The 24,813-nt window shown below is 34.4% G+C and overlaps 7 protein-coding genes across 9 annotated transcripts in view; 2 read left to right on the forward strand and 5 right to left on the reverse strand.

Moving 5' to 3' along the window:
• Positions 1 to 2,532, reverse strand: part of Dally (division abnormally delayed protein) — a 48,595-nt gene extending 46,063 nt beyond the window's left edge. The window contains exon 1 of the mRNA XM_083032402.1: positions 1,546 to 2,532. Coding sequence (XP_082888528.1) covers positions 1,546 to 1,783 — 238 coding nt within the window. The 5' untranslated portion in view covers positions 1,784 to 2,532. The remainder of the gene's footprint in view (positions 1 to 1,545) is intronic.
• A 270-nt stretch (positions 2,533 to 2,802) lies between these two features.
• On the reverse strand, positions 2,803 to 6,342 carry Mcm7 (minichromosome maintenance 7). Its single transcript, XM_083032401.1, has 10 exons — positions 6,177 to 6,342; positions 5,815 to 6,023; positions 5,447 to 5,610; positions 5,188 to 5,368; positions 4,915 to 5,052; positions 4,656 to 4,841; positions 4,362 to 4,575; positions 3,734 to 4,211; positions 3,434 to 3,585; positions 2,803 to 3,307 (listed from the first exon to the last, which is right to left on the reverse strand). The coding sequence occupies exons 1-10, from the start codon at positions 6,214 to 6,216 to the stop codon at positions 2,892 to 2,894; spliced, it is 2,178 nt and encodes a 725-aa protein (XP_082888527.1). The 5' UTR covers positions 6,217 to 6,342; the 3' UTR covers positions 2,803 to 2,891.
• Positions 6,343 to 6,636: 294 nt separating this feature from the next.
• On the forward strand, positions 6,637 to 8,376 carry Bys (Bystin). The gene is made up of 3 exons (XM_083032418.1): positions 6,637 to 6,892; positions 7,020 to 7,948; positions 8,030 to 8,376. Exons 1-3 carry the CDS (start codon positions 6,749 to 6,751, stop codon positions 8,256 to 8,258), a joined length of 1,302 nt encoding a protein of 433 aa, XP_082888544.1. The 5' UTR covers positions 6,637 to 6,748; the 3' UTR covers positions 8,259 to 8,376.
• Positions 8,377 to 8,531: 155 nt separating this feature from the next.
• Positions 8,532 to 12,816, reverse strand: LOC145933037 (uncharacterized). The gene is made up of 7 exons (XM_083032415.1): positions 12,588 to 12,816; positions 11,835 to 12,333; positions 11,452 to 11,722; positions 11,152 to 11,288; positions 10,829 to 11,056; positions 10,540 to 10,741; positions 8,532 to 10,457 (listed from the first exon to the last, which is right to left on the reverse strand). Exons 1-7 carry the CDS (start codon positions 12,668 to 12,670, stop codon positions 8,827 to 8,829), a joined length of 3,051 nt encoding a protein of 1,016 aa, XP_082888541.1. The 5' UTR covers positions 12,671 to 12,816; the 3' UTR covers positions 8,532 to 8,826.
• An 809-nt stretch (positions 12,817 to 13,625) lies between these two features.
• On the reverse strand, positions 13,626 to 18,822 carry Hdac1 (histone deacetylase 1). The gene is made up of 9 exons (XM_083032416.1): positions 18,635 to 18,822; positions 17,556 to 17,668; positions 17,317 to 17,434; positions 16,867 to 17,240; positions 16,621 to 16,768; positions 16,244 to 16,529; positions 15,933 to 16,161; positions 15,729 to 15,819; positions 13,626 to 15,643 (listed from the first exon to the last, which is right to left on the reverse strand). The coding sequence occupies exons 1-9, from the start codon at positions 18,696 to 18,698 to the stop codon at positions 15,573 to 15,575; spliced, it is 1,494 nt and encodes a 497-aa protein (XP_082888542.1). The 5' UTR covers positions 18,699 to 18,822; the 3' UTR covers positions 13,626 to 15,572.
• Positions 18,823 to 19,112: 290 nt separating this feature from the next.
• Positions 19,113 to 20,598, forward strand: Mrf1 (mitochondrial translation release factor 1). Its single transcript, XM_083057963.1, has 2 exons — positions 19,113 to 19,531; positions 19,622 to 20,598. Exons 1-2 carry the CDS (start codon positions 19,213 to 19,215, stop codon positions 20,521 to 20,523), a joined length of 1,221 nt encoding a protein of 406 aa, XP_082914089.1. The 5' UTR covers positions 19,113 to 19,212; the 3' UTR covers positions 20,524 to 20,598.
• Positions 20,599 to 20,810: 212 nt separating this feature from the next.
• LOC145933040 (histone deacetylase HDAC1) lies at positions 20,811 to 24,429 on the reverse strand. Of its 3 annotated transcripts, XM_083032420.1 has the most exons (10): positions 24,231 to 24,429; positions 23,217 to 23,329; positions 22,994 to 23,111; positions 22,544 to 22,917; positions 22,304 to 22,451; positions 21,933 to 22,218; positions 21,636 to 21,864; positions 21,406 to 21,508; positions 21,205 to 21,307; positions 20,812 to 21,141 (listed from the first exon to the last, which is right to left on the reverse strand). In XM_083032420.1, exons 1-9 carry the CDS (start codon positions 24,268 to 24,270, stop codon positions 21,237 to 21,239), a joined length of 1,482 nt encoding a protein of 493 aa, XP_082888546.1. In that variant the 5' UTR covers positions 24,271 to 24,429; the 3' UTR covers positions 20,812 to 21,141; positions 21,205 to 21,236. The 3 variants fall into 3 exon arrangements, with proteins under 3 accessions (XP_082888547.1, XP_082888546.1, XP_082888545.1); XM_083032421.1 differs by having other exon boundaries at positions 20,811 to 21,223; XM_083032419.1 differs by having other exon boundaries at positions 20,812 to 21,307.
• Positions 24,430 to 24,813: the final 384 nt, after the last annotated feature.

Raw genomic sequence — 24,813 nt, forward strand, 5'->3', positions numbered from 1 at the left:
CTTCGACATCGGAGAATCGATAGAGGCGTTAAATTCCTCCTTTGTCAAATCTCATCTCCACTTGGAGAGTCAATCGCGCGAAACAGAGGTTCGATGGTGATTTAAAAAAAATTCTCTCTCGAATTTTCAAGGTACCCAAATTCCGAATGCAATTATATGCAAATATTTGTGATTCCAATTCATTTTCCAAGAGAAAAATTTCCGAAAAGCTCCAGAGATTTTAGTGTCTTATAATCAGTGAAATATAATACGAGAATAGAGCATTTGTTTAATCATCACATTTTCGATCGTTATTTGCGAAAAATTGCATATTTGCGCGCGTTTGAGGAAAAGATATGCTTGATATAATTTGCGCGTAAATTTATTCACGCAAAAATCATAACATTTAATACGAAATATTATTATTGCATACCGAATAATGTCAATATCAATATTAATGACATTAGATATTGAATGTTAATTGTATAATATCAACAATTTTAATAAGCACTTGTAACCGCACAGTATTATTAATAAGTGTATAGGTCAATATCGAGAGAACTATTAATACAATTGAAGTCTGTTATTGGTATTAATAATTATTATCGAGCTAGTGGAAATTGCATATTATTATATATCAACATTTGATTACCACGAGTTATTGGAAATATTCGAAAATACTGACACACGTTATTAATTTACATATAAAATCTTTTTAAGGAAAAAATTGAAACGTTATTAAATTAAATCTGACATTAAAAATCTGATATCAAAGAAAGAAACTATTTTGACGAACGAACCGTGTAGCCTCATTTCACGGCGAATAAGTCAAAAGTTCACCGACCAATTACGCGATTGTTTGAGAGAGAGAGAGGGGGGGGGGGGGTATCGCTAAATTCGGCTGAACGGTGATTGCGCTAATAATCTTAATTATGTAGGTAATAGAAAGAGGATCAACAAGAGCCAAAATAAAGGTATAAATAAAACAATTTCTTAAATAAAATTAAACGTAAGTTAAAAGTGAACGAGATAAAAAAATAACGGTGAATGAATCATATCTTTTTTTAACTCGTCCACTTAATTAAGCATAATTTTAAACTAATAAATAGTGCCTCAAATTATGTAGAAGGCCTTTATCTCGCTTTTGGCTCTTATTGTTAGTAACCCCTTTTTATTTTATATCGACATATTCAAAGCTGTGTTGTTTTTACTCAATTATTAAATCAATCACAATATTTATCAATTCTCTCTCTCTCTCTCTCTCTCTCTCGTTTTTCGTTCTCACAATGCAAAGTATGTCCATTTGAGAGAAATGTCAGTTTCACCTGACTTCGATATCGCTTTCCAACAGTACTCTCCGGAGGGACGCGTTCGCGTTCATGTAAGTACGTGTTTCTCGTGTGAAAAATGTGACGGAATATATATACATATATATATATATATATATACATACGTATAACGGAATGCAAAATTGATAAGATAATACGGTGGAGTGTCTCACGGACGAGACACATCACCAACCAGCCAGCGGTATGAAATTCGAGTAGTGGGAAAAAATCCACTTACTTTTCGGAAAATGATCCCCGACGACTGGCACGAGCGTGATGTTCTTGCTATCGAAGAACGGCCTGATCAGGTCGCAGTTGGCGACGAGCTCGGTGCCGTTGTCGTTGAACGTCGTCTTCGAGTGGTGCAACGATCTCGCGTACACCGTCGTGCATACACAGTGACAACACACGAGGAGGATCGCGAGCAGGGTCGAAGGACTCGCGGAAAACGCGACGGCTCGCGGTATTATTTTCATTTCGGCAAAATGGCTCCGAACAGGATATATATATAGAGAAAGAAAGAGGGAGAGAGAGAAAAAGAAAAACCGCGAGAGAGGAAAATTCGCGAGCGCTCTTGCGAGAATCTCTCTCGTTTCTCTCGCGCGCGCGATAAGCGCCTGTTTCCCTCCTCTCTTCCTTGCGTTCCTCCGCCTCTTCTACTTCTTCTTCTTCTTCTTCTTTTACGGATTCGTTCCTGGCGGAGTCATCCACCGTATCGGAACGCGATGATTGTTTGCCGAACGGCGGACGCGCCGTCAGACGGCACGACGACGGCGACGAAAACGAGAGGCGGCAGTGCTGCGTGCACTCGGGGCATGCGGCGCGAACATTTGGTGCGTTCGCGAAACGGTGGAGAAGGAGGGGGAAAAAAAGAGGCGAAGAATGAGAGAAGAATAAGAGAGAGAAGAGAGGTCAGAGACGGCGATCAGCGAATGCGTCCAGGCGCGATCACGTATATCCAGCTCCTCCGGTGCTCCCGGCACATGCACGCTCGACCACTTTGCTCCTATCGCACTGTGTAACGCACATATGTGGCTCTACGAATATATATATATAATATATATATATCTATATATACATATGTGTGTGTATCCGCACACGCGCGACGCGACACACGAATGTTTGACCGAACCGCGAACGCGACGCGAGAGCGAAATGGGAGCGAGATGAACACGCGTCGATGCACCTCCCGCGAGCGACTCGATGCGACTGAAGCGCCCGGGTTCAAGTCACGGGGTTATAGTGGTTATACTCGTCCGAATAGGCGCGCGAACGCGGCGCCCCCAACGTCAATTCCGTACAACTCCTCGCAAGTGTTGTCGATAAAATCTTTTGCCGATTTCTTCTTTATCGACTGTTGTTGATCCATTTGTATATCTAGAAACAGATAGAATTTAGAATTTATGAATATTAATTTTTATATACATATTATCGCGCAAAAAATACTCTGAATTATACATATATTTAATATAAGTATGTAAGAAATTCTCTTAAATAAATATTAATCATTTATTGTCGGGTTACAAAAGAAAAGAAAGATACATATCAGATTCTGCGGAAGATATGGTGTCTTCAAATATAAAATTATATAAAAGTGATCAATCTTCTGGTCTGATTGACCTGCCACACGTTCAACGCTTCGTACTCCTCAATGCACTTGTATACGGGATCGGGTTTAAATCCCTTGCTCGTGCATCGCTCCAAAATGTCCGACACTTTGACCGTCTTCTTATCGCCGGCAAGTTCCCGTATCAGGTGGAAAATTCTATTGATTGGATTCTGTTGCGCGTTATTTATGCGTTGTTCGGAATAGTTGATCGAATGCTTGGACATCTCCACTAATCTGTTCGCCTCTGCAATGTCGTCCTTGTCAACCACGTTCGATAATCGCAGTCGTGCTAACGCCGTCGACAACCGAAGGATAGCTAGCAGATTACGAGCGGAAGTAAACGTCTTGTCGTGGCTGTTACGCGCTTCTTTTCGCATTTCCACATAAGAGTCTGCAACAGATTTTGAACAATTAAATGTTATTTATCTATTAAATAAATTTAATATAATATAAAATATATTAATATTTTATAATATAATTTAAGAAAACCAAAAATAATAACAATTCACATACACACCTACGATATACTCTGTTAATTCTTCCGATACAACAGGTTCTTTTGTCTTACACAACTTTATGTATTTTCTTATTAATTTCATATCTATAGCTTCCGTTTCAGTAGGAGGTTGCGAGCAATGTTGATGCACATATGTAATGTGTTGTGCTAATCTTTGAAAGATTATTTGTATTCATTAGCACAGCGAACAAAAATTAAAATAATAAATACAAAATAAAATACAAAATTAAAAATAATTAAGTTAAATAATTAAAATAAATATATATATATATAATATACCAAATTATAATATATACTTACTTAAGATCGTTACTTCGGTCTGCGCGATCCTGAATAAGCCACAATAAATCAAATCGCGACAACAATGCGGCAGGCAATTGAATATTTTGTTCGACCGATCTTTGCGGATTATATCTACCGTACGCGGGATTGGCAGCAGCCAATATGGATACTCGAGCGTTCAAACGAGCCATTATGCCGGCTTTAGCAATAGATATAGTTTGTTGCTCCATTACTTCGTGAATCGCTGTTCTATCTGCATCTGCCATCTTATCGAACTCGTCGATGGAGCAAACTCCTTGATCCGCCAACACCAAAGCTCCGCCTTCCAATACCATTTGACCGGTTAGAGGATCCTTCATGATGGCAGCGGTTAAACCCACACCGGACGAGCCTCGTCCTGTGGTATACTGTGATCTTGGGGCCAATCGTGTGATGTAGGATAATAATTGCGACTTTGCTACACCAGGATCTCCCATCAAGCAGATATTAATGTTGCCTAAAAATAATGAGAATAAGATTATTCCGTAGCATTTTATTTCAGATATTAAAACAAATAAAATGAATATATTATCATTGAGTTTTTAGATCAAACATAATATATAAAATTTCGTTGATAATTGATTATATAATCCTCATATATCCTCACCTCGAATTTTAATATCGCCTTTCTTCTTGTCTGTTCCACCTACAAGAAGCAAAAGTAATGCCTTCTTCACATCCTCGAGCCCGTAAATTTCCGGTGCTAAGGAACAAGCCAACTTGTTGTAAAAATCATCTTGCATTAGTAAACTTAATTCTTGATCGGTTAATTCGGCACTACCATCGTCTACCGTATCTATGTTATTGAGACATACTATTTTCTGAAATCAAATAAAAGATTAATTTAATCAGTCACAGATAAACGAATAAAATTGTAAAATTGAGATATATCTTTTCTTACATGTGCCTCCAAATAAGTCTCACTGGAAAGCGCAGGCCCTGATCTAGCACTGAAGCCTGTTTTCAGAAAAGGCAAGAACACACCAGTAACGATAATGTGATCACCGGGCAAGCAATTTCTCGTTGTTTCACCACGACAAAAGACAGTTAAGGATCGTGGTATATGACCAACCGGAACTTGTTCGCTCTATAAAAAAAGAAATAGCATCTCAAGAAGTTTAAATGTTTAAATAAACTTAAGAATGTTTAAATAAACTTACATGTTCCTGCATTTTCATCTCTTGAAATTTGATAAACTTTGAACCTTTTGTCTGCAAGTACAATCTGCCACCAGATTTGTTCACACGACATCCATCACTCGGACATGTCCGTAATGGCATAAAACTTAAAGAATGTACCTATAATAATTAGTTTTATATGCATAACTCTTCAAATCAATATTATATATAAAAATTATAAATTACATTGAATTACACAATAATTGATGCATATAAAAAAATATATAAATGAAATATAAAATATAATCTTCTTACTGGTTGGCTCACTTCCGAACCGCATTCATCGCATGTGTATGTCGCTACAACAATCATTGGCTTTACTTCGGTAGTTTTAGTAACGATGCCTCTAACTGTCACCAATTTTCCAATCTTGTCTGCCTTAATATCTCTTACTGAATATGCCTTTGTATCGGAGAAATCTTTAAAATTTACTTCACTAAAATGATATAAATGCTGCCGTGAGCCTTGATTACTTATTTTAACAAATGTCTAAATATAAATTAAGTTTCCTTACAAACGACGCATCAATTCAGGAGCATATTTAACTCTGGTATTCTGATCTTCGCCCTGTTGCCTATTACGAGCCTGCATTAATGATCGATGCTCCATGTAAATATCCAATGAATCTTTAGGTAAGACAACTCTCTCTTTGAAATCAGGTAACATTTCTTGAACCAACTAAATTATATGAATACAAAAATTGAAGTTTAATTTTTTTTTTACAAATAACTAAAATATATGTAAACTTATACATATATTATATATTATATTATATTTGCACACTAATACAATGTTTATATACTTTTATCTCTATGCGCCAAATAAATTTTTACGTAGTAAACAATTCGATAGCAATATTTGTGCAAGCAATGTCATACGTACGTCCAAAACTAAATGAGTGTATCTTCGTGTATTATTAGCGACAGATGTGGCTAGTTCCTCGTCAAACGATTGTACATCATCCAAATCGATCTCAAAACTAATTTGTTCTCTGTGAGCTATCTTGGTAAGCTGCTGCCTGTATTTGAAGGTCTTATTTTCCGTCTTATCATCCATTGTCACAAATTCCAGAAAAAAGGTCTTGAATTGTTCTAAAATAATTATTCATTTTGTATCGAATTTGTTATTTAATGTAAATTAAGATTATTAAAAATAATTAACGACAAATCAATTATATAGACATGTAACCGTTTTTTTTTTTTTTTTCACAAAATTGAGAAATTCTATAAAAACGTAAGTCTCACCTTTGTCTTTAGTGTAATCTCTCCCCACTTTGTTCGCCATGTTTTAAATGAATATTAATATATAACACAATGTTATGTGAAATCCTTTTGCAACACAGATGTTCTTGTTTTCTTCAACGAATATTACGGTTAACGAAAGCTTCTCCTTGCCCTTTCTTTCCCGCGTAAATTATAACCATGATTTATAAAGTATATCGGTGGGAAACTATAGAAATAATTCGAGCGACAAGCGTGAAATCTCCAAAGATTGCTATTGGTCCGAATTGTTTTGGACAAGCGAGTCATATGTACGTAATAACGTCATACGATTGGCTATCGAATAGAAACATTTTTGGGACTTAAAAAATTCTCTATTTGACAGCCAATTGCGTGCATTGTGTTTCACCTGCGTTTTCTTGCTGGAAAACTTTCTATATCCGGCTCCATTATAAGTTATAAGCCTTCTACTCTTATTATATACATTTATCTACGCATGAATCATTTCAACATGTAAACACGTGCTTTTCCAATTATTTTAAAGAGAAAGTTTATTCCTTGTTTGATAGTGTGGTAAAAAAAAAAAAAAAAAAAAAATGGGTAAAGTTAAAAAAGTCAAAGTTTCTAAAGACGGAATCAAGAAGACGAAAATAGGTTTGGCGGAACAAATAGAATTTGATAAAGCTGTGAAGTCTACAATCCGGCAAAAGATTAGGCATCGGGCTGATGATGATGAAGAAGTTAGTGTTCTCATATTTCTCTTTCGTATTATTTTATCTTGCTGTCGAATCAAGGATAATTAAATCCTTAAAAAAATACCTTTTTTGCTTTGCATCAATTGTAATTAACACAATTATTCTTTCCTAGTACGTGGCTCCTACTCTGACGAAGAGGATCTTATCGCAAGCCAGACAACAGCAGTTAGAGATTGAAGAGGAGATTGGTCTGAATAATCCTAAGAATACTGAGAAGCCGATTGTGAAACTCGGCACCGAATTCAGCGATGTTGAGGATCGAAACAGCGATGACGAAGAACCTATGGAGAATATACATTATTATGAGAACATCGAAATCAACGAAGACGATGAACGTGCGTTACAGATGTTCATGTCCAACGACCCGAAGCCCACGAGAACACTGGCTGACATAATAATGGAGAAATTGACAGAGAAAAAGACCGAAATCGAAACGCAATTTTCCGATGCTGGAATTATACAGCTGCAAGATTTGGATCCAAGAGTAAATGCAATGTATGAGGGTGTTGGAGACGTCCTAGCGAAATATCGTAGCGGCAAATTACCAAAGGCTTTTAAAATCGTGCCTAGCCTGAAAAACTGGGAACAGATACTGTACATCACAGTACCATTAAAATGGTCTGCCGCTGCCATGTATCAAGCGACAAGGATATTCGCTTCGAACTTGAAGGAGAAGATGGCCCAGAAATTCTACAATCTGATTCTGTTACCGCGCGTCAGGGACGATTTGGACGAATACAAAAGACTGAATTTCCATTTATACCAGGCGTTAAGGAAAGCATTATTCAAACCGGCCGGTTTCATGAAGGGAATTCTGCTGCCACTCTTAGAATCCGGCACGTGCACGCTCAGAGAGAGCGTCATCATCGGATCTGTGATAGCAAAGAATTCGATACCAATCTTACACTCCTCAGCGGCTATACTGAAAATCGCAGAGATGGATTACACAGGTGCAAACAGCATTTTCCTCAGGATATTCTTGGATAAAAAATACGCGCTTCCGTACAGAGTAGTGGATGGAGTGGTATTTCATTTTCTTAGGTAAGATATATGACAAATGAATCTTTCATATAAGCAGCAATAATATTAGAAACTGCATTCATATTAAATTTACTCTATCAGGTTTGAAAGAGACACCAGAGAGTTACCAGTGTTATGGCATCAAGCTCTCTTAACTTTTGTGCAACGATACAAAAGCGATATCGGTACAGAGCAAAAAGAAGCTCTACTAGGACTACTGAGGAAACATTCACACCATTCAATCACTCCCGAAATCAGAAGAGAATTGCAACACGCGAAATGCAGAGATACAGAAGTGACAGAACCTAAACCAGAACCAATGGATAATTAAAGATATTTAATACAACATATGTATATATCAAAATATCCAAGTACTATTGTATAATTATTATTATAAAAAAAGGATTTATATTAAAATATAGATTGAGATCTCTCTCATCAAACTGAAATGTTGTATTATCTTGAAAAACTGTATAATATACAGCGAAATAGTACAATTTCCAGTGTAAAAATATATTTTTATTTAATCTTATCTATATATCGATTCCTTAATAAATTAATATTTATATCATTTTTTACAATTTAAGGTTTAGAGAAAAGTTTATGATAGTTTAAGACAACATACATAAAATAGTCATTTTACATATTCCACTCCCTACAACCATAACATGAGTCATTATAAATATGTCTTATTTTTAACACATACACACACATGAGGTAAATATTCTTTTTAAATATATATATTTATATATATATATATTTGTTAATTATATAAAATATATATAATTAACATAAATATACAGCACTTAAAAAATAACAAACAATCGCGATTTATAAACAAACTTTGCCTAAAATTATGCTGCATTAATTCTATTATTTTCAAATATCACTGAATATTGTTATATCTCTACATTATTTTTAGGATTCAAAACTTTGAAATCTTTCTGTTTCATACTTACATATTCTGCATTAAAAGCGACATCCATAGAAATCGCTTTTGTTATTCCTTGTTCAGACAGATAAACGTTCGTTTTAATCAGAGGAACTTCAGTTGTGCTTGATTTAATTATTTTTTTATCAAATTTTTTATCTTCATAATTCTTGGAATTTTCCTGTAATTTTGAACAAGTTTCGCGATCCACGTCATTGACATCTTTAATAAGAGATTCGGATTTTTCAGTTAGCAGATTGTTGAATTTTGTGTCGTTCGCATTCACTTCTTCGTCGACGTCTCTCTTCTCACGTTCATTATTTTCCAGAATATCTCTATGTACAGCAAGACTTTCTGGTTCACTTCTGTTCGATGACACAATTACTTTGTCTTGTTTTGATTGATTCATCATTTTTAAAGCTACAGGTACAGAATATTTGTCATCGTATTTTTCTTGCAATTCCTCCGACATGTTTACAATTCCATTTGTAAGAGCCTCTCTCTTCTCTTCCTTTATTTGACGATTATCGCTCTCTTTAGCAAGTACCTCTTCCACGATGGATTTCTGTAGAGCTCCTTTTGATAAGACGTTTAAAATAGGACCCTTCATACTTTTCGAATCGTTAAACTCTATTCTCTCCACTTTCGTCTCGTCTCGTATTTCTTTGTGGAATGATTTCTCGGGTATTTCATTATCGATGATCATATTGTTGATAAAAAGAGATTTATCTGGTAAATTTTCTGTTTTTTTCTGTAATGTTTCTACATCTTTGTTCTGAGAAATTTCCTGAAAAGAATCCAATTTTTTCTTGCTACTTTCAACTGCCATATTGTCTTGAGATTGTTTTTCATTTATTTTTATCTCATTCACAACATTCCATTGCTTCTCTTCCAAGACTATTTTAGTATTTTTTTCTTCTATACTGATCTCCTTGTTTTCGACAACTTTTCCATCGTTTTCTCTCAAATCGGTTTCGCTTTGCGGCAAAATATTCTCCTTATTAATCTGTATCTTCTTTTCACTCTTCTTAAGTATCTCGTCCTTTGCCATTCTCTGCTTCTCCCTTTCGAATTCTTGCTTCTGTTCCTTGATATCCTTTAGAATTTTCTTCTGTTCCTGCATCATTTGACGTTGCTCCAATTTATGCTTTTCCAACGTTTTTCTAAGTTGCTCGTGTCGTTCCGCAGCTATGGCATTAGCAACATCTCCATCAGCCGCCAATTCAGATTCCTCCTTCTTTATCGCATCCAAATTAATGAGATTATCGTTCTTCTGCAACTCCACAGATCGTTCCTTCTCCTCGATTATCTTTATCTTCTCCTCCGCTTTTAATGTAACGGATTCATCGATTTTAGCGATATTGGCATTTACAGCACCCTGCGCATTTAAATTCTCGTTTAAGGTTTTAACTGTTTCAACTTCTATTTCTTTTATCTCCGGCACAAGAGTATCTACTGCTGCTTTATCAGATTTTTCGACGTTTTGTTTTTCGGTCACAATCACACGTTCAACGGGTATGGGCGGTTCTTGTCGAACGTCTTTCGTTTTTAAATCCAACGTTTCATCGAGAACATTAATGTTGGGCTTATCAATTTTGTCTGTAATAAAATGTGAAATCAGAAAATAAAATAACAATGAGAGCAAAAAAGTAATTAAAAGTAAATTCGTATAATATTATACCTTTTGCTCTGGGAATTAGTTCCAAACTATTGGGAACATCAGGAATGATATGTAAATCGTCCTTAATTATGTTCAACGGTAGATTGATTTGACCGAGTGGCTTATTAGTTATCGTTAATTTTACATTTGTAGATTCTTCCATTGCGTATAAATTGGCGTATGTACCGAGCACCATAATCCACACACCGATAATTAAAATGCCCTATAGACAATAAATAAATATATGTATATAAAACATATAAAAAGTTATAAAAGAGAGAAAAATAATTGTCAGTAAAATTGACTTTACCTGCGCTACTAATCTTTCATTAGTATTTTTGCTGCTTATAGATATAAAGAATACTGTCGGAAATATTAAGCAGATCATTACACCAATTGTCGAGCCCACGATACCAAGAACAAACTCTATGTTTGGCACTAGAATACCGATTATCAGAGAAATGCTGACTATTGCGACAGTGAGAAGTCGAAATCTGGACTCCGACAAATAATTGATAGACGGCTCGTGGGTATATACCTAATATAAATAGCAATAAAGTGTGTATTAAAAATTAAGAGCAATAATGCTTATACTTTTAAAGGTTTTTTTTTTTTCAAAAAGCACATACATACCCGGCGAAATAAAAGAGAATTCAAGCTCGCACGACATGGAAAAATGACTAGAGGGAAACTGAATGCAACCGAAAATACGAATCCCAGTTTAATCAGTTCGGATGTTATGCTAGGCTCGAAACTCAGTAAAATATTTCCTGCAAATATATAAAAATGATAAGAGCAACAGTACAAGTTGAGAATAGTAGAATAATAATGTGACAATCAACATTCATTCCGAACTTGTATTTATATATCAGAGCCTTTTCGTTTTATCATCCTTTATTATAAGATACATGTGTAGCAGTTGTGTTAAATTACCTGTGAACGATTGAGTACAAAAAGCAATGTAACCAAACAAGCCAACGCACATGTATACAAGAGTACATATATTTAATGCTCCTCGTACAACGTCGTTCATCTTCTCTAGAGATACATTTGGAATGGTTTCGTATATTTCAAATAGTTGAGTTTGACAGAAGAGAGCCATGGAGAATATTGGCAGGCACTGAAGAATACCAGCTGGTCTCCAATAATTGATACTGTTCCACCAATCTCCCTCAAAGATATGTAGGGTAGACTCACCCACTATCTGTCAATAAAAAAAAGGGAAAAGATATATAGTCTGCTATAATTGACGCTAATATATTTTAGATTCAATATTTTTATGTAAACGCAAACTGCACGCACAAGTTATACTATACCTTTAATACAAGACAAAGATAGAAGACAATAGTAGCTGTGCAAATGCTAGACAGACTGTCGATATTTCGAAGCAGCCCAAGAGGTAAAACTATGAAGACTCCGGTGATGATTAGCAAACTGGTGCGAATTTCCCCTGGTGTCTTCTCCACCATCTTGCTGATTATTTGCGGTCCCAGATCGCCGACGACGACGAAGTAGGCGATGCAGGTGCCCAGCATAAAACCGATGATTAGAAGCTCCGCAAGAAATTTTCCCATATGACCGAACATGTGAAAAGCGAGTAGCTCGAAGTTGCGTCTTCTCGATATTACGGCTGACTTGATGAGGAAGTGACACGCCAGTCGTGACAGGGTGCTGCACAGAAGTAGCACCAAGACGGCCAACACGATACCGCATTGCTTGAAGCAGAAGGGCATCGCCAGGACGCTCACACCTATGACGCTGTTGGCGAGTGTCATCACATGGGACATTTGGGAAATCATTCTCGAAGCCGATCGTCTGAAATTGCAAACTTTCTCTCTTTATTGCTTTATTGCAATTCCTTCGAGTTTCACATCCCTTTGCGATCAGCTGTCAAAGCTGTCAAAGCTGTCAAGGCTGTCAAAGCTGTCAAAGCTGTCAAAGCTGTAGTTTGTTTCGTGCGATAAATTAATCTTGGAAAAAATGTTTTTAAGTAACGGAAGACGTTGTCGCGATATTCTTCTCGCAAAATATCTCGCATAAAAAAAAATGTTTGAAAAGAAATGTTATACTCGTGAAACGGGGAGGTTAGAAGCCGAGTCGCCGATGATGTCGTATCCCTCGCACGACTAGCCTTCGTTAAAATCCTTATCATCCTATCGTCCTTTAACGAATTACATTTTGTACGTCACGCTTTTGCGATAACGCGGACGAATCGTGGATGTTACATCGAGAACCAGGAACTGTCGAGACGCCAGCCGGCTTTTCGAAACTGTCCATCTTGGATTTCGATATCGAAGACATTTTGGAGAATCGATATGATATAATGCGCGCCTAATAAAAGATTTAATTTTCTTTGTTTTTCCTTTCTTTCTCTCCAATTTTTCAATATATATATATATATATCTTGTTTTTATTATACATTAATGCAAGAAATTTAGCTACAAAGGACAAATTTATATATAGTAGTTCCCTTAGGTATAAATAATAAAAAAACTGTGTAAAAAAATGTATAAAAACTTATAGTAGTTTTCTTATGTATATAAATAATTAATTAATTTTATGTATAAATATAATTTGATTAATTTTGAAAGTAATTAATGTTCGGGCCAAGTTTTCGCACATACAAGGCGCAAACGCGCGGTATCAATAAAATATCTGTGAATCAAAAAAATGTTTTATTGATTGTATTATATCCACAAAAAATTTTCTAAATGTTTCAAACTTTGTTTTCTTCAGTCATTTTGTTATATATATATTTTTTATTTTTTCCGTATAAATATAGATATTAATTACAACACACAATATATACGATTAACTTTTACATAAAAATTTTTTATAATTCTATCTAATTTTTGTCCTTATTATTCAGCGAATCAAAAATTGTCCGCTTTTATTCCTCCTAGAAAAGAAATCAAAATAAAACACTCTATTGTACACATTACGATATGTGAATATTTTTTACTTATAATCCTCCCTCTTAAGTGATTATAAAAACTTTAAGCATTTTCGAATCTTTCAGATTTTACAAGATCTTTCTGGATTTGTAAAAGAAAGTAAAGACTTCACAAAACTACACATATAAAGATATTTTTTTATTTTTTTATTATAAATATTTAAAAACGACCATTCATATGTGTACTTTTTATGCGTGAACATAAATATATACGTATATATTACTAGTATACATATGTAATATATATCTAGTAATATATATATACATATATATTACTTGATCTAGATCTCGAATCGACTTATACAAGATGTGTACTTACATAATATTTGAATTTATTTTTATGTGTAATATCGATCAATTATTACGGATTGTTATGAATGTGTAAAATCAATGATCATCCGATCTAATCGAGTATTTGAAAGCATATATCATGATAAAAGAGTGAACTTTATATACATAAAATTGTCAATGCATAATTTTTGTCTCCACACAAAAAGCTAGTGAAAATAACTGTGGGAATGTATAGTCTAAGAACAGAATTCGCAACAAAAATATTTCTTATTGCATAAAGATCGTGAATGTAGACTCGATTTTTGTTCAAAGCGATATAACATGAAACATGACATCTAGTTTTTGTTGCAAAAATCGATCCAGACGCCACAAATAATTTTTATATCTCTTAAATTAGTGTCTTACTCAATATGTATTTAAGATTCTAAAGCTATGCTCGAAATGGACATTATATATATCCATTCTTCAATTGTTTATTACTCGTACTTTCTTCCAGATTGTTTCGTTTTTCTCTTATGTATTACTCAAAAATATCAACGAAATATCGTTTTTCTCCTTTTCTTTTAGAAAAGGTGAAATTCCTCTAGTTTAGTTAATCAAGATTTGGGAACTGACACTTATGATAGTATAAAAAATTGAGACTTACTATAGGTATGAAATTATATGAACAAATCAAATGCACAATGAAAGCAAATGTAAATTATTAATTTTGTAAAATTGTAGATATTTTTTTTATAGCTTTAGTTCTTTGAAGTATGAGATAGAAGTTAAAGATATTCACTGCAATTCGCCAGATGAACTAGAGGAGTGATCAGTTCATATTTTTTGAGTAATGTAAGATAAAATACACTTTACATTTTCAAAAAGAACATTATTAGCATTTCAGTATCGTTATTGCATGCAAGGATATTTGCTTTAGGGTTAATTTCTGTATATTATGTACACAGGAATAGGAAGTAAATTCATTCGATTCACTTCAAAGGAGCAATCAATTAAGATTTAATCTAATTGTAAGTGCTGTTCTTCTATAGTGCATAAATTGCAATTGGTCTTTATCAAACAAATCAATTAATCGCGAACAATGAATAAGACGTACGAATTTATGCCGAGCGCGTGAACAAAATACACGCGGTCGGTGTGTATGTGTGCACGTATATCGAATTTGATTGCAGCATTGAGACGAGAAAATCTCGGTATAATCTAATGTCTTGAACCGGTCGTCAATACCTTATGATCTGATTTTAAAATCTGTAAAATTGATATGTACTTATAAAAAATAAAATAAACATCTGCGAACGATTTATAAACTTTCGAAAATTGACTGATTTACACTATAGTTTAAATGATAGGCTGTAAACAAATATGTATAAAAAAAATTGTGGTCAGATTATAAAATTCTGACGAATCGATTGAGACACCATTACGCGCGAGCGTGGATATTTTTAATCATTTTTGTGCGGTATTTTCTATCACTTATCATTTTTCATTGAAGAACGTTCAAAAATATGCTCCAGAATTTTTAATAAATTTACTATCTCGTTCTAAACTACACGCTCATACGTGTCAATTTCATTTCAATAGAATTACCACAAATTGGGAAAAGGTAGTATCTGATATTTCTAAAAGTCTAAACATTTTCGAGAGTTTTGATAAATTTAAGAAATAAGAATTTTGAATTATAGAACGAGGTAAAAGTAGCTATGACATCTATGTGTCACGTGCTACCATTATTTAAGTTACTTAAACTTATCTGTACTTAATTTAAATAAGAATTTCGCCATCTTTTCAGATGCTCCGGGGCAATCGTCTATCAGGGATTCGCTCCGCCGTCTTTCTTCGCCTCCTCATTTGTAGAATTCGTCTTTTCGTCTTTTTCATTTTCTAAATAAAAAATTTTAATAATTATTAATTTCTTTCCTAATTTAATTAATTTGCAAACATGGAAACAATATTTATATACAGCTACCTTTCGGCTCTGATTTTACATCTTCTTCCTTCTTTATATCAGTGTCCATCGCTTCCTGACCCTTTTCCAAACGCGGTCGCTTTCTAGATCCCTTTAATAAATAAAAAAAAAAAAAGAAATGTAAAAATATTTATATACCTTATATTATTTTGCCTAGAACTAATCGCATATAACAGACATTATATTGCACAATAAAACTCATACCTTATATGATCTATTGTCTCTTCGTGCACCTTCTCCTTCATCTTCGCTGTCGCTGTACTCATTTTCATGTGACATTCTCTTATCCAAGTCGCGTTGAGGTATTCTATCATCTGGATTTACCTTTTCTTCAGCTTCTGAATCTTCAATGACAGCACCGTCCTCTGGAATTGCCTGAACTTGGACACCAGGTGCATGAGGTAGCATTCTTAAATTCTCAAATAGTCTTGTTCTAGAATTAAAAATACAGTTCTGAAATTAATTTGCTTACAATATAAAAGTCAAGACATGTATAGAATTGCAAAATTGCTTACTTTATTTTCTCGAGATATTCGGGAGTGTTTTGGTTCGCCATATTTGAAGGACTAATATGCAGTTTAAAGTCAGGACCAAAATACTCAAAGTAATCATTATATGGAAGTTCGTTTGCAATTTCAGAGCCCAGAGCTACAGATGTCTCATATGTCCAACATCTGGACACATTCCTAATTGTGTAACCACCACCTCCCACCATTAAGAATGGTAAATTATACTTTTTCACGAATTCCACACATTTACCATGACCTCTCACAGTCAAATTAAAACATCCCAATCGATCGCCTGCATTAATCAATATTTATATTAAAGCTTCTTATTTATGTTAAAGCTCTGTATGTTTATTAGGATAACAATTTCTTTTAAAAAATTTTACCAGTCAATGAATCAGCACCACATTGCAAAACGACAGCAGAGGGTTGAAAAGTCTCCATTACTTTTGAAATAATGGGAACAAATATTGACTCATAGCTTTCATCATCCATACCATCTCTCAAAGGTATATTAACAGCATAATACTTTCCCTATTAGTGATAAAAGAAGAAAATCATACATGACGATTCATTATTGCAGATAAATAGAAATATAAACAATTATAATGTTTTGAATTTACAAGTTTTACCTTCCCTGCTCCGATGTCACGGAGATCTCCAGTTCCAGGGAAGTATTCACCATATTTATGAAATGAAACCGTCATTACTCTATCAGTTGTATAAAAAGCTTCCTCTACACCATCACCATGATGAACATCAATGTCAATGTACAAAACTCTCTGATGATATTTCAGCAGTTCTAAGATTCCGAGTACAATATCATTTACGTAGCAAAATCCTGATGCTTCGCTCTTTTTAGCGTGATGCAAGCCACCGCCCCAATTGATGCAGATTTCTGAAGCTTGTTTGTTGAGTTTAACAGCAGCAGCTACAGACCCACCAGCCGATAATTGACAAAACTCGTACAAACCATCGAAAACAGGGCAATCTTCTCCTACATTAACTGTTGCATAAAGAAGAATAAATATTAAAATGTTCTTAATTTTAATACTATAAGTTATCTAACAGTAATGTCTTACATCGTTGCATTTGTTTGTTATATTCAGACATGTTGTCTGGTCTTATGGATCTCAGAAATCTAATGTACTCATCGCTATGGAATTTTGTCATTTCATCTGCTGTGGCTTTATGAGGCCGCTAAATGGTAATAAAGTAAAATTATATTATAATATTCTGTTAAACGTTCAATGAGATATGATAAAATTTTGACAAAGTTATCTCTTGCATAAATAAAATATGATTTCCTAAAAATTCTTACATATATTTCCATCTTTCTATAAAGACCATAATTCAGAAGTAGATTATGCGTCATCCTTATACGATGTGGCTTCATAGGGTGCCCTTGGCCATAATAATAATTTCCAATATCACCTAATTGAAGAGACATAACATAAATGAACCGAGTGCTTAAATAGCAGTGCTTAAAAAGTATAAAAAATTTATAAATATAGGTATCATTGCGTGACGCATTCAACTGACAAACTACGGTGCGCTGGAGTGCACTTGAGAATCTATCGCAGTTACTCCAGAAAAACTGTATTAACATTCACAATATTCGTCGAAATGCGGATTTTCGCGTAAAATATTTTCAACGAATATTAATTATGTACGAAAAATGGCTTAGTATACTTAACATTAGTCAATAATCTCATAAAATCACGTAATGTTCTTAATTACTTAACCTATAGTTATCTCGAATCTTAAACTCAATTTTTCGTTTCTATGACAAAACATTGTTTTATAACGAGGAAAAATGATAGTTTTAAATATAATATACATAATAATCGCCACATATGGGGATATATATTTGAAAATCCACGACTTGTGTAAGATGTCCCAAGTGATACTGCACGATTCAGTTATCACATAAAGTCCGTGGAAGGATCGAAATTATACAATAATCAATTACAGCCTTGGAGGAACAAAGATAGATTACAAGTAATGAATCGTAGCAAGCGACATTGATTCGAGATTAAGCAAAGATTCTCGAGTAAATGGGTTTACATAGAGTGGTTAGGCATATGTATAGCCATGGCTGACGCTTTTGCTTCGCTACGGTCGCGCGAGAAAGTATCTAAGAATCTCTCGGCTTAACGTCGCGAAAATCGTATTATCTATTACGAAAAGCACGCCAATTTTGGTGTTTCACGTGTCAACAATCGCGTATCGATGTATTTATTATCGGCGCGTGACAGATTGACAGATCAACAGCCGGATCCCGAGGTAGATCGCTCGAAATAAACGCGGTAAGCGCGAATGGCGCAAACACATTTCAACGAGCTTCCCGTGTGTGTACGATGTGTTTCCGTGGGGGTATATTTTTCTGTGCTAACTTACTGTCGTAATAGTAGCAGACGCGTTTCCTACTGTGCGGCTGCATGGACATTTTTATGGGATCCATTTGGATTAAATCGACGAAACACTGTGTACGGAATTAAACCGGGACCGCGGAGTTGATAGCCGCTCTCACCAACAGAACACAGCGTCATTAACCGACCGCACGCGCATGCGCTTTGCACTTGTACGCGAGTTGCAAGCTTGTCGCGAAGGTAGCGCTGTGAAATGATGCTATTACCTCCATAGATATTGCGTTCTCGAGAACGGGAATCTTGTCTAGCTGTTTATCGAGCCTGTGCAAATATATCCACCAATAGGAACAGGGAGTAGAAAATGTCCACCAATAGGAGCAGCGACTAATATTATTTCTTGCTCCTTTATTGATGGATATTTGACCAATCGGGATGGAGAAATCTTTACTCTTTTTGTCCCGATCGGTCCATCAAAAACGCTTCGAAACATTTCCCAGCGTCTTCTCGACCGCAACCTTCGTTGCTGATAGCAGACTACAAAAGTTGTCATCTCAGATGATTTTTGGCGGCTTTTTTCGTATGATTAGATGACATAAAACTCGTAGGATGTCTTTGCTAATTCGAAGATGTGGACTCGATAATTACTGGCGATACATGAAACTCCTAAATCCCGCAAAGATTCGCGAATTACACGCCTCGTCATTAATTAACCTAAAATCTGTGAGGAACTTGTGCAATTCGCACGTGAATCCAAACATTTTGGACGAAAGAATTAGAAGATGCTTAGATTATGTCACGAATGAATATAAGAATAAATCCTGGAAGGATAATAAATTCTTCGAATTCATCGATTTAAATACTTTTGGTGGCTTATTGAACCAAAGAATGCATCTTGTAGAAAATATTCAGAATTTACAGGATCTAGGTGAATAGAAGAGAATATGCTCATTGTAATGACAATATCGTTTTATATCATCTATATCAGTATATAAGAGATAAATTTCTCTTTTTACAGCAAAACAGGATGTAGAGATGAAAAAGTTAGCCGAGGAAGAAGAAGCATTGTACAAGGAACAGTTGAGCGAACTCGATGAGAGATTGTTAGACAATATATTGACCAACATATGTAAGGAATCTTACGATAGTATAATAGTCGAGGTAACAGCAGGTGTCGGTGGTCAGGAAGCAATGCTATTCGTTAGAGATCTGTACAATATGTATTTGGGTTACGCCAAGTACTTGGGGTTAACTTATGAAATAATCAATATGGAGACAAATGATAACAATGGCATGAGACATGCCAGTGTTATGATGTCTGGTGACGAAACTTACAAATTGCAATACGAGGGCGGTGTACATCGAGTACAGCGGATACCAGCCACAGAAAAATTAGGCCGAGTACACACTAGTACCGCCTCGGTGGCGATCTTACCGGCACCGACAAAGGTACAAATCACAATTAATGAAAAGGATCTAAGGATAGAAACAAAAAGAGCGTCTGGTGCGGGCGGTCAGCATGTGAACACTACCGATTCCGCGGTAAGAATCACCTATCTGCCGAGCGGATTGTTTGTATCGTGTCAAGTGCACAGATCGCAAATCAAGAACAGGGAGATGGCGATGACTAAGCTGAGGAGTCTGCTGTATGAGCAACAATTGAACAAACAGACGACATTTATAAGTGAGCTACGACAGAAACAGATGGGAACGAAATTTAGGAACGAGAAGGTCAGAACATATAACTACAATCAGGATCGCGTGACCGATCATAGGCTACAAAATGGAACTGTCTACAACTTACCAGAGTTTATGCAAGGTGGAGTAGCGCTAGAGAAGCTGGAGGAAAGATTGCACAAGGATATACAAATGAAAACTTTGTTGGAAGTAATTAATAAGTTGGAGACACAATTAAAGTAAAGCCTCTAGTAAACTTCTTTTGAATGTTGATAAAAAAATGTCTTTGTTTTATATATAGGCAAACCATTGTATATAGCAAGTTGTAATAAAATTTATATGATACAACATATATATATTTTTTGATCTTGCAGTCAAAAATATCATTTTCTTTTATTTTTTTTCCCCTAGCAGTTTCCTAAGATTATTTCCAGTGATTTATTCAATAAGTGCATCAGATTTTATTTATTTATTTTTCTTTTATTATCTTAATGTAAGAATCATTTTTGTATCTAAATTGCTTAAAGATACATAATTTTTTTATGCATAAATACAAAAGTATAAGTACAAATAATATACAAAATTGTCAAGTTTATAATTTCATCTTATAGATTACATATGATTCATTACGGATTACATAGCTTCTCTTTACTTTTTCTCTTATAGTTGTGAAGACATATATGTACATCAGTGACAAGAGTTACTTGTCGCTGAAATACATATATGTTTCTGCATAAATGAATTCTTGTATGCCTGTCTTCGTCAAAACTAAGTGGACACATTGCACACATGATACTGCCCTTTGAAAATACTTCGGTATGCAGCATGATTGCGATCCCAATAAAAAATCTATCAATGTTCCTTCACTTAAATTATTTAAGATTATCTATAATATATCTAATTTTTTAATAGAGGTTTTTGTACTTTTACAGATGTGCAGATCCTGAAACAATTTATCAGAGATTAGCCCCACTGTCTTTCTTTATTTCCTCATTATGGAGATTTGCTTTTTCGTCTTTATCATTTCCTAAATAAAAAACGTTATATATAATTATTACATTTTTTTAAATATCAACTTTCAAAAATAATACAAAATAATATATACATATGTGTGCGAATGAATACCTTTTGATTCCAATTTTACATCATCCTCTTTTCTTATATTAATGTTCATGATATGCATATCCACATCCTGGCCTTTTTCTAAACGTGGTCGCTTTTTAGTTCCCTTCATTAAAAAAAGAGAGAAATAAGGTAAGAATTCACAATGTTATATCCATTACATCATATGTATAATATGAAAATTAATTAATTCATATATACAAGATATTAAAAAAATTATTAAAGATTTTTACTTTATATGATCTGTTATCTCTCCGTCCACCTTCTCCTTCATCTTCGCTGTCACTGTATTCATTTTCATGCTGTATCCTTTTGTCCAAATCATGTTGCGATATTCTGTCATCAAGATTCATCTTTTCTTCCGATTCAAAATCATCGACAATAGCACCGTCCTCTGGAATTGTCTGAACTTGCACGCCAGGCGCATGTGGTAGCATTCTCAGGTTTTCAAATAATCTCGTCCTACGATTAAATGTAATTAATGCTTATACATAAACAAATTATAAATATGACTTATAAATTCGATTTACTTAATCTTCTCAAGATATTCGGGAGTATTTTGATTTGTCACATTTGAAGGACTAATGTGCAGTTTAAAGTCAGGACCAAAGTATTCAAAATAGTCATTATATGGAAGTTCATTTGCAATTTCAGATCCCAGAGCTACAGACGTCTCATATGTCCAACATCTGGATACGTTTCTGATTGTGTAGCCTCCACCTCCTACCATTAAGAAGGGCAAATTATACCTTTTTACAAATTCTACACATTTGCCATGACCTTTCACAGTTAAATTAAAACATCCCAATCGGTCGCCTGCAACATAGATTAATGTTTAAGTTAAAGACATCTTTGTAATAATCATCTTACGATAATAACTTTTTATCTTAACAAATCTTACCAGTCAATGAGTCAGCACCACATTGCAAAACGACAGCAGAAGGTTGAAAAGTCTCCATTACTTTTGAAATGATGGGAACAAATATTGATTCATAACTTTCGTCATCCATACCATCTCTCAAAGGTATATTAACTGCATAATACTTTCCCTGTTGGTAATAAAAGAAAAGAATCATATATGACAAATAATTATTGTAGATAAATAGAAATATAAACAGTAATAATGTTTTGACAAATTTACCTTCCCTGCCCCAATATCGCGGAGATCTCCAGTTCCAGGGAAATATTCACCATATTTATGAAATGAAACTGTCATTACTCTATCAGTCGTATAAAAAGCTTCCTCTACACCGTCACCATGATGAACATCGATGTCAATATACAAAACTCTCTGATGATATTTTAGCAGTTCCAAAATTCCGAGTACAATGTCGTTTACATAACAGAAACCTGACGCTTCACTTTTTTTCGCGTGATGCAGGCCACCGCCCCAATTGATGCAGATTTCTGAGGCTTGTTTGTTGAGTTTCACAGCGGCAGCTACAGATCCACCAGCCGATAATTGACAAAACTCGTACAAACCATCGAAAACAGGGCAATCTTCTCCTACATTAACTGTTGCATAAAGAAGAATAAATATTAAAATGTTCTTAATTTTAATACTATAACTTATCTGACAGTAATGTCTTACATCGTTGCATTTGTTTGTTATATTCAGACATGTTGTCTGGCCGTATAGATCTCAGAAATCGAATATAATCGTCGCTATGAAACTTTGTCATTTCTTCTTGCGTAGCTTTATGAGGCCGCTAAATAGTAATATATAATAAAAATATTCATGCTTAACAATTAAATATATATTTGTAAGAAATTATGCTTTTTCGTACAAATAAAAATTAATGAAATGTTCTTACATATATTTCCATCTTTCTATAAAGGCCATAATTTAAGAGTAGGTTGTGTGTCATCTTTATACGATGCGGTTTCATAGGATGTCCTTGACCATAATAATAATTTCCAATATCACCTAGAGAAATAAAATAATATGTGGCACGTTGATACATAAAGAAATTGACGCGACATTTAAAAAGCACATAATATAACGCATCAAAAGATGATGAATGTGTTAAAGAGGGACTACGGTGCGCCGGAGTATACTTGAGAGTTTCTCGCAACTTCTTATAAAAACTATATAAATTTTGACTATATTTGCGTACTATCGATTTACATAAAAAAATATTTGCAGAGAGCGTAAATTATATCAAGAAATAACACATCAAAGTCTATATATTATTCAATCATTTCGCAAAATCAAGGATTTCTCATCATGGATATTTCAAAACTAAATTTTCTTTACTACAAAACAATGATTCATAATCATAATAAATTAGTTTTAAATATAGTATTTAATTATTGTTTCAAAAAATTTGGGAAATTATAAAATTTTATTTTCTCGTGCGATAAAATCGCTACTTAGCTCATCTATTGAGGGACTAAATTATATGATGGTTATCTATAATCATAGCCAATCGATGAATTATGATTATTAAGACGTGATAGTTCAGAGAGAGTGATGAGGAGTGACTCGATAATATAATTCTAATATATTCTAATATACCAGTGTACATGTGTGTACGTTAAAATCATGGCTGACACTACGGTCGCGCGAAGCAAGAAGCTGAGAATCTACCGGCTTAACGCTGTGAAAATCGTAATTATCGAACACAGAGATGCAAATTTTAATATATACTGTATTAAATCATTGTCTTTCGTAATCATTTATATAGACTGATGAAGCAAATTGACGATCAATCGAATGCCACCGAGCTAAATCGAAGATATATATGTGAACATTTGTTGGACATTGATCAAGTCCCCGAAGTATACTTTTTCACGGATTTTCTCTTCCATTTTCTCAATACACTTACTGTCATAATAGTAACAGACACGTTTCTTAGGCTGCTGCATGGCTCCCTTCACAAATTAAAATCAGTGAAACACGTATGGTATAAAATTAAACAGAGGAATCGTTACACCATGACTGTGGGAGAAAAATTTTCCTCCTTGCAATTACTTCGATTTGCACCCGAATGTACTCGAACGTCTCGAACGATTTTGTTAGAAGGGGAAAACTCCCCTCTCGAGGAGATTGGGGATTAGTTTTAGCGCGACATCTGTTTCAGAACTAAACTTAATCACGTGACTAGAGAAAAGTTAGCGCTAAATTCAAATCTACAACTGTGCAAACATGCTTATTCCGTGCATACGATCATTTTTTTTTGTTATACGTTCTAATTATACAATAATTTGCCATTTTTAATTTATTCTTAAAAATTTATTTATTCTAATTTATTCTTAAATTAAATGAATAAAAGAAATAGGATTATCATGGAACTATATATTATTATATTTACATCTAAAAAAAGACATGCTCCGATTTGCCGAAAGTATTGAAGTTTTTATTATTATTCCTTTGAGAGAGATATGTATTCTTCTAGCACTTGTCAAAAC

This window comes from Prenolepis imparis, unplaced genomic scaffold (assembly GCF_030444845.1).
Source record: "Prenolepis imparis isolate NDT839.2.m4 unplaced genomic scaffold, iyPreImpa1.0 SCAF_2, whole genome shotgun sequence".
Lineage (NCBI taxonomy): Eukaryota > Metazoa > Arthropoda > Insecta > Hymenoptera > Formicidae > Prenolepis > Prenolepis imparis.

Coding starts and splice junctions, on each gene's coding strand:
- Mcm7 (XM_083032401.1), bottom strand. CDS start 6,216: ATGGCGAACAAAGTGGGGAGAGATTACACTAAAGACAAAG. Junction 6,024..6,176: donor AGATTACACTAAAGACAAAG/GTGAGACTTACG, acceptor TAATTATTTTAG/AACAATTCAAGACCTTTTTT. Junction 5,369..5,446: donor CCTGAATTGATGCGTCGTTT/GTAAGGAAACTT, acceptor ATATCATTTTAG/TGAAGTAAATTTTAAAGATT.
- Bys (XM_083032418.1), top strand. CDS start 6,749: ATGGGTAAAGTTAAAAAAGTCAAAGTTTCTAAAGACGGAATCAAGAAG. Junction 6,893..7,019: donor GGGCTGATGATGATGAAGAA/GTTAGTGTTCTC, acceptor ATTCTTTCCTAG/TACGTGGCTCCTACTCTGAC. Junction 7,949..8,029: donor GTGGTATTTCATTTTCTTAG/GTAAGATATATG, acceptor TTACTCTATCAG/GTTTGAAAGAGACACCAGAG.
- LOC145933037 (XM_083032415.1), bottom strand. CDS start 12,670: ATGATAAGGATTTTAACGAAGGCTAGTCGTGCGAGGGATACGACATCA. Junction 11,289..11,451: donor TTGTACTCAATCGTTCACAG/GTAATTTAACAC, acceptor ATATATTTGCAG/GAAATATTTTACTGAGTTTC. Junction 10,742..10,828: donor ATGAAAGATTAGTAGCGCAG/GTAAAGTCAATT, acceptor TATTGTCTATAG/GGCATTTTAATTATCGGTGT.
- Hdac1 (XM_083032416.1), bottom strand. CDS start 18,698: ATGGATCCCATAAAAATGTCCATGCAGCCGCACAGTAGGAAACGCGTC. Junction 17,435..17,555: donor ATAGAAAGATGGAAATATAT/GTAAGAATTTTT, acceptor ATTACCATTTAG/CGGCCTCATAAAGCCACAGC. Junction 16,530..16,620: donor TGGTGCTGATTCATTGACTG/GTAAAATTTTTT, acceptor TGATTAATGCAG/GCGATCGATTGGGATGTTTT.
- Mrf1 (XM_083057963.1), top strand. CDS start 19,213: ATGTCTTTGCTAATTCGAAGATGTGGACTCGATAATTACTGGCGATAC. Junction 19,532..19,621: donor TCAGAATTTACAGGATCTAG/GTGAATAGAAGA, acceptor CTCTTTTTACAG/CAAAACAGGATGTAGAGATG.
- LOC145933040 (XM_083032420.1), bottom strand. CDS start 24,270: ATGCAGCAGCCTAAGAAACGTGTCTGTTACTATTATGACA. Junction 23,112..23,216: donor ATAGAAAGATGGAAATATAT/GTAAGAACATTT, acceptor ATTACTATTTAG/CGGCCTCATAAAGCTACGCA. Junction 21,308..21,405: donor TGTAAAATTGGAATCAAAAG/GTATTCATTCGC, acceptor TTTTTTATTTAG/GAAATGATAAAGACGAAAAA.